Source organism: Macrotis lagotis, chromosome 1, assembly GCF_037893015.1.
Source record: "Macrotis lagotis isolate mMagLag1 chromosome 1, bilby.v1.9.chrom.fasta, whole genome shotgun sequence".
Lineage (NCBI taxonomy): Eukaryota > Metazoa > Chordata > Mammalia > Peramelemorphia > Peramelidae > Macrotis > Macrotis lagotis.
Window position 1 is genome coordinate 450,535,133 of NC_133658.1, and position 12,721 is coordinate 450,547,853.

Consider the following 12,721-nt stretch of genomic DNA (forward strand, 5'->3'; position numbering starts at 1 on the left):
GGAGGCAATTCTCCAACCTAAGGTAACCTGGAAAAGAGCGGAAAGACTCAGAAAGGCTCAGCTCCACGGGATCAGAGGGGTGGCCCACCAAATTGAAGCAACTTCAGCCTCCTGGAGGCAGCCCCAGGGTACTGGGAGCCATGGCTCACAGCAGCAGGGGAGTTTCCTGATCTACACCCTGGGGAGCACCAAGCATAACTTGAGGGAACAGTGGGGGGGACCTCTGCCAGAACGAGCATGTGATGCCCAGCCCTCAGGGCACACAGTGAACAGCGTGGCCAGGGCAGCCCAGATCCTGGAACCAGAAGCAGGTGAAGCTGGTAAGCAGGAGCACCCAGGGCATGAGCCCATTGAGCCTAGGGAGGGGAGTGAAGAGAGAGACTGCCAAGGTCTGTCCTCTGCTCCTGTAACAGGATGGGGTTCTGAACCACATTCAGATCCTGATCACAGTCTAGGCTCCCCATAGAACAGCAGGACCCCCCCCACCTCAGCCCCGTGGCAGAGGGGGGCACTTATGGTCATTCACAGACCAAGAGGGAGGACAGAGCCTCAAACACTGAGATCCTTGTGGAGGTGTACCAAAAGCTCAGGAAGCACCCCCAAACCAGGCTCAGGCTGGGAAAATGAGTAAGCAGAGAAAAAAGAGGAACACCATTGAGAAATACTTTGCCTATGATCCCAAGAAGGATCAAAATACTCAGTCTGAAGATGAGGAAACACAAGCTCTTGCATCTAAAGACTCCAAGAAAAACAGAAATTGGGCTCAGGCTATGACAGAGCTCAAAAAAGACTTTGAAAATCAAATGAGGGAGATAGAGGAAATATTGGGAAAAAGATGAGAGAGATGTAGGAAAAACATGAAAATGAAGTCAGCAGCTTAATCGAGGAGAGCCAAAAAAAATGCTGAAGAAAATAGCATGCTAAAAACCAGCTTAGGTCAAACGAATAAAACAGTTCAAGAAGTTATTAATGAGAAAAATGCTTTAAAAAGTAGAATTGGTCAGATGGAAAAGGAGATAAGAAAGCTCTCTGAGGAAAATAAATCCTTCAAAAAATAGAACTCAGGGAGATTGCTGATTTTACGAGAAACAGGACTCAATACTTCAAAACCAAAAGAATGAAAAATTAGAAGAAAATGTGAAAGAGCTCAATGAAAAAACAACAGATATGGAAAACAGATTTAGGAAAGATAATTTAAAAATTATTGGAATACCTGAAAGTCATGACCAGGAAAAGAGCCTTGACATCATTTTCAAAGAATTACTACAGGAAAATTGCCCTGATATCCTAGAAGCAGAGGGCAAAATAGAAATGGAGAGAATCCACCGATCTCCCGGAAAAAGAGATCCAAAAAAAAAAAACCCCAACCCCCAGGAATATTATAGCCAAGTTCCAGAACTCCCAAGTCAAAGAGAAAATATTACAAGTAGCCAGAAGGACACAACTCAAATATCATGGAGTTGCAATCAGGATCACACAGGACTTAGCAGCAACTACATTAAAAGCTCATAGGGCTTGGAATATAATATTCCGGAAGGCAAAAGATCTCTGAATGCAACCAAGAATCAACTACCCAGCAAAACTGAACATTCTCTTCCAGGGAAAAAATAGACTTTCAATGAACCAGGGGAATTTCAAATGTTCCTGTTGGAATGGCCAGAGCCGAACAGAAGGCTTGATCTTCAAATACAGGACTCAGGCGAAGCATAGAGAGTGGAGGAGAAGAGGAAAATATGAGGGATATAATGATGATAAACTACATGTATTCCTGTATAGAAAAATGATACTGATAATACTCATATGAACTTTCTCATTTAATAGAGCAGGTAGAAGGAACTTTTATAGATGAAGCACAGGAGAAAACTGAATTTGAAGATATATTGTGGTGTAAAAATGGAGTCAATAGATAAAAGGGAAATGTAATGGGAGAAAGAAAAAGGAGAGGAGGAGGAATAGGCTAAGATATTTCATATAATAAGATTTTTCTTTATATACAATTACTATTGCAATGATATGGAAGGGGGGAAAGCAAGGAGGAATGAGGGAATCTTTGCCCTCATCAGAGGTGGCTTGGAGAGGAAACAGCATATATACTTAATGGGGTATAGATATTTGGAGTAAGAAGGAGAGAAGGGGGACAGGGGGAAGGGGGGAGTGTGAGTGATGGAAGAGAGGATGGACCATGGGGAGAGAGTGGTCAGATATAACACATTTTCTTTTTTACTTCTTGCAAGGGGCTAGGATTAGATGGCCTGTCCAGGACCATAGGGCGGGGTGGATGCTGGGTAAGGGGTGGTATGTAGGTTCAAGGCCTCTTGGCCCCAGGGCTGGGGATCTGTCTGCTGTGCCACTCAATCACCCTACAGAGTGAAAGGAGAGAGAAAATATAGTTCATGGTAGTAGAGAAGTATGAATGGAAGGAGTTGCGATCAGCAATGTCAATGGTGGAAAAATATGGAAGTAACTTTTGTGATGGACTTATCCTAAAGAATGTGATCCACCCACAACAGAGCTGGTGGTGTTGGAACACATACTGAAGCACATTTTTTATTATTATTATTATTTTCTGGGGGGTGCAGGGCAAATGGGGCTGGGTGGCTTGCATGGGGTCACACAGCTGGGTGATTGTTGGGTGTCTGGGGCCAGATTTGGGCTTGGATGCTCCTGGCTCCAGGGCCAGTGCTCTGTCCACTGCACCACCTGGCCATAACAATTTTAATTTTTTCTCTCCCCGTTACTTTATCACTTATGTGGGTCTATATTTCCTTGGGGGGAGGGGGGTATTAATTATGTTTACTCTTAAACAAGAATATTTTAGTAATGTATAAAAAACATTATTTGTTCAAAATAAGAATAAATAATTTTTTTTAAAAATAGCAAATTTTGGTGCAGTGGATAGAGTACCAGCCCTGGAGTCAGGAGTACCTGAGTTCAAATCCAGTCTCAGACACTTAATAATTACCTAGCTGTGTAGCCTGGGGTAAGCCACTTAATGCCATTTGCCTTGCAAAAACCTAAAAAAGAAAAAACAAGAACAAAAATAGCAAATTTCCAGGAAATAAGACCACTTTTTTGGCAAGGAGTTATTTTTCTTCCTTCTTTCTGGGGAGGGGTGGTGGTGGTTGTGAAGCAATGGGATTAAGTGACTTGTCCAAGGTCACACAGCTAATGAGTATCAGAGGAAGAATTTAAACTTAGGTCCTCCTGTTTCCAGGGTCAGGGCTCCATCCAGTGCTCCATCCAATGCTTCATCTAGCTGCTCCCCTCAAGGAGCTATTTTTGTTTTTGTTTTTGTTTTTTCAAGGCAATGGGATTAAGTGACTTGCCCAAGATCACACAGCTTGGCAATTATTAGGTACCTGAGGCTATATTTGAACTCAGGTCCTTCTGACTCCAGGGCTGGTACTCTATCCACTGTATCACCTAGCTGTCCCTCAAGGAGCTATTTTTAAGTCTTGTCTGATATAAGGCAACATTCTTTTGATATATACAGTCCTATTTGCATTTTTTGAAGGAAAAACTTTATAGAGAAGCACTTGATTGATGCTCCTTTTATCTTGTTTTTTAAAAATATCAGTTTCCACATCCATGTGGACACTTGGAATTAGTCATGGCTAATTATCTGCCATACTCTTAGTTGAAAATATTCTATCTTCTTAGCCATTGAAAGAAATGTGAAAAAATTCAATATTTATGCATATTTATTCCCCTAATGATTTCATTTGTTTGACTAACTTTTTCAGTAAAGCAGAATGGAAGAAAAAATTTTGAGTTGTACCACCTAGGAAGACATCAATAATTTTTAAATTAGAGTTACTGGTACCAAAAAATTTACTTGAAAATCTGGACTGCAATAGGAGCACCAGCCCTGGAGTCAGGAGGACCTGAGTTCAAATTTGACCTCAGACCCTTAATACTTAGCTGTATGACCTTGGGCAAGTCACTTAACCCTATTGCCTTGCCAAAACCAAAGAAGAAGAAAAAGAGGAGGAGGAGGAGGAGCAGGAGGAAGAGAAAAAAATCTGAACTGGAGAGGAGAGAGATGAAACTCACCCCTCTTGTCTGATAGAAAAATATTGGAATAATATGATATATAGATTATCAGACATTTTAAATATATTTGTTTTTGCTTAACTATTTATAAAAGGAATTTTCATGAGGTGCAGGGGTATTAGGAGGTAATAGTGATGTTTACAGAAATTAACAAGCAATTGCTTAGTAATGATGCATTTGGCAATATCTCTTAGTCAAAAATATTCTAAAATCATTATAAAAATAATACAAAATGAATCCAAGTATTTTACCAACCTTAGACCAAGGCAGTCTTTCAATGTCCACTAAAATCCTCATCAGCTCAGGGATAGCAAGGGCAGGATGTGTATCATTCAATTGTATGGCAACCTACAGATAATTTAGGGATCATGGAGGATATATTTTACTTAACTGAAACATGAATCCAGAAATTCATTTTCAAATAATTTAAACTACTTCCAGAATTTATATTTGGGTAGAGGGACAGCAGGGAAGGAACATCCTTGAAGAGAGATCAATAACTTCTTTATGTCCCTTCCACATTCATGAGCTAAACTGTTGTATTCCATTCCAAATCAATCTAATCCTACCCATTGGAAATCAAATTATCCAAAATAGTTTGTTTCTTTTAGCTTTAACAATATATATGTATTGGCTACCCATCTCTTGATCTTCTAATCAAAAGTTTTCTTGCAAGAGGTTATAGCAAGGATTCTTAAATGGAGTCCATAAATACACTTTAAAAATATTTTGATAACTATATTTCAATATAATTGTTTTGCTTTATTGATTAAAAAATAATTCTGAGAAGGCATCCATAATCCTTTTTTAAGTCTATGTCAATAAAAAAAGATGAGAGACCCTGGACTATTGCCATGATGCTTTAAGTAGTCTACTTCTGGTTAGGCTGATCTGAAGAGAATTTTATCATAAAATTTTCACATGAAAAGGAAAGCTGACCCTAAATTTTTGGCTAGTTCATTGTCAGAGACAACACCAATAGGCTCCTTACCTGATCTGGAAAAGCATCAAACTCTGTACCAAACTTGGAGGCTTTGAAGCGTCGAATGACATCTTGCAAAGTGGCAGCCACAATAAAGTACTCCTGCTTTAATCTCAGCTCCTTTCCTTCAAAAAACTACAATCAAAAATACCATACTTAGGAATATTTCATAGAGTAAAAGTCATGGGAAGAGTCTGCCAAGTTAGGATATAGGATTTATTTTTATGGATATCATTAATTTAATTCAGACATTCTAAAAATACCTACTATATAATAGAAGCTGTTAAGTACTAGAGATACAAAGACAAATTTATTTTCAAGAAGATTACATTCTTCCAGAATAAGAGGAGAGGAAAATAACATTTTTACAAATAAGCAAATAAAAAGAAGTTTGAGGTGGGAGAGTATATTTTGTTTGTGTACACTTGTGTAGATGCACATTGAGGAGAATGAATCAGCAAAAGTTTTGAAGAGGAGACTGATAAATTAGCAAGTATTTATTAATCCCTAATGTATACCAGGCACTATTACAAAGAATGAAACAGTCTCTTTCATGAACTTTCATTCTACTGGAGGAGATAATGAAAACATATTGATAGAGATAGAATAAACAAAAAATTAATAAGTACAAATATAAACAAATAGTTAAATGCAAAATCATTTGGGAGGAAGATGGAGGAAATCAGGAAAGTTTATGCTGAAGAAGAGATAAAGGTAGGAAAAGAAATATATTTCAGGGAGGCATTGAAGCTGGACAATGTAAAGGTACAGAGATGAAAGTCATGGGTGAGGAATAGAAGAGGACAGTTTGAATGAATCACTAATTGAAGGTAGGAGAATAATCTTTAACGAGACTTAAAGGTAAACTGGGGATCAGCTTGTATAGAACAACTTTACAAACAATTTATATTTCATCACAGGGCATGGTTTCTTAAATTTGGGGTCTGTAAACTTAATTTTTAAAATGATATTAACTATATGCTATTATAATTAGCTTATATTTTATTTTATGCATTTAAAAACATTCTTCTCTCTCTTAAACTTCTTGCATTTAAGTTTTCATTTCCTGCCCATTCTACTAAAATTATTTTCTCTATATTACTAAATCTAATGTGTCGTTTTTATATCTACTCCTCCTAAACTTCTCTATAGCATTTGACTTTGCTTATCATACCTTCTCATTGTATACTTGAAACCTGAGAGACATCATAAACTGTTTTTCTGTCTTTTTAAGTAGTCTCTTCTGATTCCTTCACAGATTCTTCATTCTGTTCCTGACCCTTTTAATGTGGGTATTCCCCAGAGATCTGACCTTGAATCTTTTTTCAACACACTCTATTGTCTCTGATTTATTCACCTCAGACTCTAGTCAGCACCTTGTTTTTAATTTTTTAATGTATTAAGCAATATTTTATGTCATAGTTCTGAATTTGTATTTTATTCCCCCTACTAGATTATAATTTCCATTAGGGCAGGGATTTATTACCAATTTATCTTCCCAAAAATCTAAAAATGTGCTTGACACAGAGAACAAATTTAATACATGTTTGTAATTTAGGTGATATACATCTTAATAGTACTAATTGATTTACAAATCCAAAAGACCTGAAATGCAGATCCATGAGAGGGTTCTTGACTCTGTAGATGAAATTTCTATTTGGAAAGGAATGACTTAAACTACTTTAAAAAAATGATTACTTTTAAGTTGAATGTAAAATATAAAATTTGATTCCATTCACAAGAGGAATTCTTCATTTGCACAAGGAAAATCTGTCTAATCCAGATGGAAGAGAAAAAAAGTATTTCCTGAGGTCAATTTCAACATAAAAATGGCTGGATTTAGGGGTGGCTAGGTGGCGCAGTGGATAGAGCACTGGCCCTGGAGTCAGGAGTACCTGAGTTCAAATCCGACCTCAAACACTTAATAATTACCTAGTTCTGTGGCCTTGGGCAAGCCATTTAACCCCATTGCCTTGCAAAAAATAAAAAAAAAAGATGGCTGGATTTACTATTGAGAAGGGTACTTTGAAATATCTTTTTTTGAAAAGACCAGATTTCATTTAAAAATAAAGCATAATCACTTACATTATCATTGGGATATAGGACACGGGAGATGTTTTCAGCAAGATTTCGGTCCAGAACTGCCTGAATATAGTCACCAACATTAACTAAGGAGAATGATTAGAAAAACCAAACATTTTGTCATTCCAGCTTATCTGACTTTATATATTTTGTGCTAGGTAATTTATGGGACAAATGCCAGAAAATGAAAAATGACCCCAGTCAAATAGTTTCTCAATCACATTATATTCTATGTTCCTACATGGAAGTATAATGGTCACATGCTTGTTACTGTCGATGGAAATTTCCTTCTTGGCTATATTTGTTCTCTAAAATGACTTCTTGTATAGTAAAAAGATAATAAAAATCAAATTTCCCCAAGTTTATCTATTACATAAAAACTTAGCTTGTAAACTCTACTTGGCTCTAACAGGAAAACTACTAGATTCACATTATTTTAAAAAAGTGGAATAGAAAAAATAGCAAGGATTTAATTCCATACTCACAGTCCCTGAGGTTAAAGTCATTTGGGGCCCTAGCAGACCAGAGTCGCATGGTGTTGACAGTGTTATTCATATATCCAGGCACAGGTGTGTCATAGGGTAGTGCAAGAATTACCTATATGATTAAATAGAATAACTGATTAGTCTTTTTTTTCCTTTTTGAAGTTAGGTCTGGCAAGTTAAGTTGCAAACTGATTTCTAGTTCTGTTTTTGACTTGAAGTAAAATGAAGGAAACAGTCACAGAAAAGTCTTAATTGCTTTCAGGAAGAAATGAACTTTAAAGATTCTTGGTTTTGGTGTTATGGAGAGAGTATTGCAATAAGGGAGACTGCAATCAAATTCTGCCTTAAGTATTTTGCAGTTTTGCTACTATGTATAGCTCATTTAATGTCTCTGAACTTGACTTGTATTATGTATAAAATGGTCAATATTGCAAAAATTAAAGCACTATATAAATTTCCATTATTGTTATTCTTAAAAATGTTTAAGGTTCTACTCCTTCCTCTTTGTCAACTGCTCTTTGATGAATCCAGATGTAACATTTATGAGGTGGTAAGACTGAGGTATTGGGAGATACTTATTCCAGTTTATCAGAGAGATTCTTAAATCTTATCATAGCTTTAAGAAAATTGACATTTAAAAGAACAAGTATAATTCATCATTTGAAACACATAAACCTGAATGGACTCGATGACTGAATTATTACTCAGTTGAGCTGAGCAAACTTTAAAAATGATGTAGAATAAATCATTTTTCTAATTTCTATCCTATCAAAACCAAGAAATAAAATTATAGAAGTGTTTGTAATGAAAATGGTTAGTTGACAGTGCTTATTCTTCTCTAAGGAAAAAGGGTGGGTGGAACTGATACAGGGTAGACCTATAACTAGAGGCCCTGATGGGATGGAGAAGTAAGATGAAAACAGGATCCTGCTGGGGAAGGAACTTGACTATTTCTCAGGAGAAAGAAGAGTCAAAGGTTACAACAGGATGTGAACTCCTGTCAAGCCTTGAGGCAGAGAAGGATATATATGTATATATACATATATATATACATATATATCCTAATATATCCTAATAAATCTAATATATCCTATCTAATAAATTCCACATATCCTTCTAATGATCTGTCCCCTCAGTGAAAATAACCATAGTAATTCAGGGACCACCTCCACTGTCTGGGGATGGGCCATACCTTAAACACCTGGGCTGTGTAGTACTGATTTTCAAATGGAATAATTTCAGCCTCAACTTCTAATTCCCCAACCTAAACTTTTTTCTTTATCTGTAAGTTTTTGATCTCAAAGGTAGGCCAAGGTTGAAAGTATGCCCTATGAATTTACAAAGGAACATTTAAAGTCTCCTTAGGGAACCCAAGGTCTTTTATGAAACAGGAGGTAGTTTAGGGAGGGAGAAATGCTAGACCTAAGAATTATTTGAAGCTTCTGCTCCTGAACACTGTGTGTCTTGGGCAAGTGGAGACAGTGGTGGTGGTGGGGAGGGAAATTGGCAGGCTTAAGATGAAAGAAAGTGGGAAAGGAAATAGCTTTTTGGCCCCATTCAGAGGATCGTGCCTTCCTGAGGATCTGGGTCTTTCTCTCATTTGCCTCTTCTACCTCCCTAGATGTTCCCTTTGTGTGTGGGTGTATATATGAGCATAGGTGCACACTTCTATGTATAAACCAAATATGATTGAAGGAACTTTAGACTGGAAGTTAGGAGACCTGCAAGTCTTTTCTCTCACCCTGAGTTGCATTCTAGGCTACCTCCTTTGTTATAATTCTAAGAGTTTCATCTGATTCTACATAAGTTTCACATCAGTCTTCTATTGGAATGTTGGAGAAGTCACTTCCTTCCCCTATAAAATGAAAGAGATGGGGCAGTTAAGTGGCTGAGTGGATAGAGCACTGGCCTTGGAGTCAGGAGGACCTGAGTTCAAATCCAACCTCAGATACTTAATAATTACCTAGCTGTGTGACTCTGGGCAAGTCACTTAATCCCACTGCCTTGTTAAAAAAAAATTTTAAAAAATGAAAGAGATGAATTCCCTATGGCCCTTTCTTTTTTAAATATGTTGTTTTAAAGGGATTATATCCAAACCCTACCTCATCCCCCTCATCAAAAGCATTTATTTGTTTGCTATAAATTTACTGTTGCCAACCCCCTCTGGAATCAAGCTTCTTGAAGGTCAAATGTGAATGAACAATTAATTAAGTTAGGCACTTAATCATCAAGGATAATTTAGTAAATTGAAAACTACCATATATCCTACTTATTCTTGCGATTTGAGATCTTTTCTAGCAGCAGCTTCAAGACATCTCAGAATTTCACTCCCACATCCCTAGACAGAGTTGTCTCTAAACTCACTGCTAAATGAAGGTGCCTTTCCTGCAGCAGTTCTTGGACTGGTTTGTGGCAATCACCTCAAGTGAAAAAAAATACTTCTAATCTATAGCCAACTCTGAAGCCTGGATTATTTTTTCTTCTAGTCTCTTCTAGTTGTATTTCTTCCAGTCTAATAAGATTGAAATTCCTTTAGATTTATCATTTTAGCCTCTGATTTTTGAATTCATGAGGTTTACAAAATTTATTATCATATATAACTATATATAATAAGATTCCACAATATTTTTGTGATAGATTTCATTAGTTAGTATAAATGAATAAAAGAATTTAATGAAAAATAAAGGTCCAGGAAAATTTTTTAAAAAAGCAATTTGTAATTAATCATGGGATCATATATTTAGAACTGGATCAGATCTTAGATGTCAACCAGTCCAATCTTCTCATTTTACAGATGAGACACAGAAAGGTCAAGTAATTTTTCTCAAGGTCAAACTAATAAATAGCAGAAATGAGATTTGAACTGAAACTGACTACAAATCTTGTATTCTTTCTACTACACCATACTGCCTGTAAAATGAAATTAAAATAATTCTTAGAATGAGACTCATTTTATTCCAAATCAATTTATCTTTCTGACTCTGGGAGTATAATAAAGATAATTTCCTGCCTGCTGCATGAACAAACTGTGCTTTCTGTTGCCACTGGCTACTAATCTGGCAATGCTCATTGATGGTTACTTAATTCAAGAAAATCATATTGAATTTTGGACCTGATTACTTCAGATTACTTCAATCTCTGTAAATTTGTCTTTATAGCCACAAAAGAACAAACACGTTCTATCTGAATTTCTGTGCCCTTCCCAAAGAGCATCATTATGCTCTCTAAACTTAATAAATTTTATAGTCAACTAAGGCTTTGAGTCCTATGTTATTAAAAGAAAGCCACCAACCCTCATAGAGTATTGTAAATAAGCTGTACAATAATAGTATAAATTTAAAAATTTTCTAATTTTCTTATTTTGGGAAATCATTTTGATTACAGTTTACATATATATCAGATGAAAAATTACAAAAGCTATTATGAACATATCTGTCATTAATATGATTACTGTGTCTTTAAATGAAGCAGTAGTGAGTTGAGTAGGGACTCTTGGTCTGAAAGAAATTTGGTATCTGAATTGGATGTAAATTGATATATACCTATACACATGCATGATTATAAAGCAATGTGTTATATAATATTATAATATATTATATATGTATAATATATAGTATACATGTACACATAAAATATATACACATTGCATATTTTATATGCATGCATGTGTGTGTGTGTGTGTGTGTGTGTGTGTGTGTGTGTGTGTGTGTTGTCCATAATGTACCCAATCAAATTGACTGGAAACAAATTAAACTGCATTTTTAATTTTTATCCACCCATCCTGTTAAATGATTTATCAAAAAAGTCAGGAGTCTAGAGATGTTAGTGCTTTAGATAAGTTCTTATCTTTGTCCTATTGTTGATCTATTACAAGACTTTTGGTAAATGACTTATTCTCTCCATATTTCTATTACTTCATATGTAAAAAATAACATATGAGAGACTTTTAAAGGTTCTCAGAAGGAATAATACAAACTAGAGATAAGACTATATAAAACGTATATTCTCTGTAATTAAGTACCTGAGTATCAACCCACTTGGTTCCATTCTGGGTATTGATTACTCTTCCGTAGTAGTGGACAGGAAGCATGAATTCTGGACGGGCTTTCTCCCAGGGGTTACCATGTCTAAGCCAATCATCTGCCTCTTCAACCTGGAAAAAAGACATGCCATATTCCTCAAAGTTAAACTTTAAGCCTTAAACCTTATTAAAACCAAAAAAAGTCTTTAACTCAAAAACTCTGTTCTAAGAGGAAAGAACATTTCCTAATTAGGTTTGGTCAAAATATCTCTTTTCCTCCTGTTGGAAATAATACATAACTTCTGTTTTAGAAGTTGTTTGGGGGCAGCTAGGTGGCACAGTGGATAGAGCACCGAGCCTGGAGTCAGGTTCAAATCCAGCATCAGACACTTAATAATTACCTAGCATGTGACCTTGGACAAGACACTTAACTCCATTGCCTTGCAAAAACTAAAAAAAAAAGTTGTTTGAAAATTATAGTATAGGAATATTAATGTCCTATTTACTGTACAGTTAGTGACTTAATAGACTATGATCTAAGAAAATGGGTAAAACAATACTGAATAAGAACAAAAGTAAAGCAAAGAAAAATCCATTAAATATAAGCCAAATGCACAAATAAAGTCATTAAAAAGATTTGGTGAACTGCAAGAGATGTTTTAGATACATACATATTTTTTAACTATATGTTCTAGAGGAGGTCCTAAGTAGAAATGTAACAAGACCAATAATCTAAGATTAAGAATTTAAAAATTAACATTTCTCTTTAAGTCATGAAACAGAGGTTTGGCTTCTTTTTCTATTATTGGTCTATAAAACTCCAAAAAATAGCAAAAAAAAAAAAAAAAAGGTTTTAAACAAGAATTTCTTAGTTACCAGATAACTGTTTCCAAACTATTCATTATCAGACCTCACTAATTTGTGTTAATAATAAAACATTCTTCAAGTCAAGATCAAATATATTTTGAATTAAAAAAAGGTTTTTGTTTACTTCACTATGATAAGGGCAAAATGTAAGGGCATTAAATCATAATAAAAAAACATAAATTTGGGGTGGCTAGGTGGCTCAGTGGCATTATTCACAAGAGGAATTCTTCA

At 35.7% G+C, this 12,721-nt stretch overlaps 1 protein-coding gene across 1 annotated transcript in view; it reads right to left on the minus strand.

Moving 5' to 3' along the window:
• Window positions 1-12,721, minus strand: part of PYGL (glycogen phosphorylase L) — a 48,421-nt gene that overhangs the window by 9,280 nt on the left and 26,420 nt on the right. Inside the window, exons 5-9 of the mRNA XM_074213466.1 lie at window positions 11,624-11,755; window positions 7,603-7,714; window positions 7,121-7,203; window positions 5,045-5,170; window positions 4,309-4,401 (exon numbers count right to left, since the gene is read on the minus strand). Of these exons, the coding sequence (XP_074069567.1) occupies window positions 4,309-4,401; window positions 5,045-5,170; window positions 7,121-7,203; window positions 7,603-7,714; window positions 11,624-11,755 (546 nt within the window). The remainder of the gene's footprint in view (window positions 1-4,308; window positions 4,402-5,044; window positions 5,171-7,120; window positions 7,204-7,602; window positions 7,715-11,623; window positions 11,756-12,721) is intronic.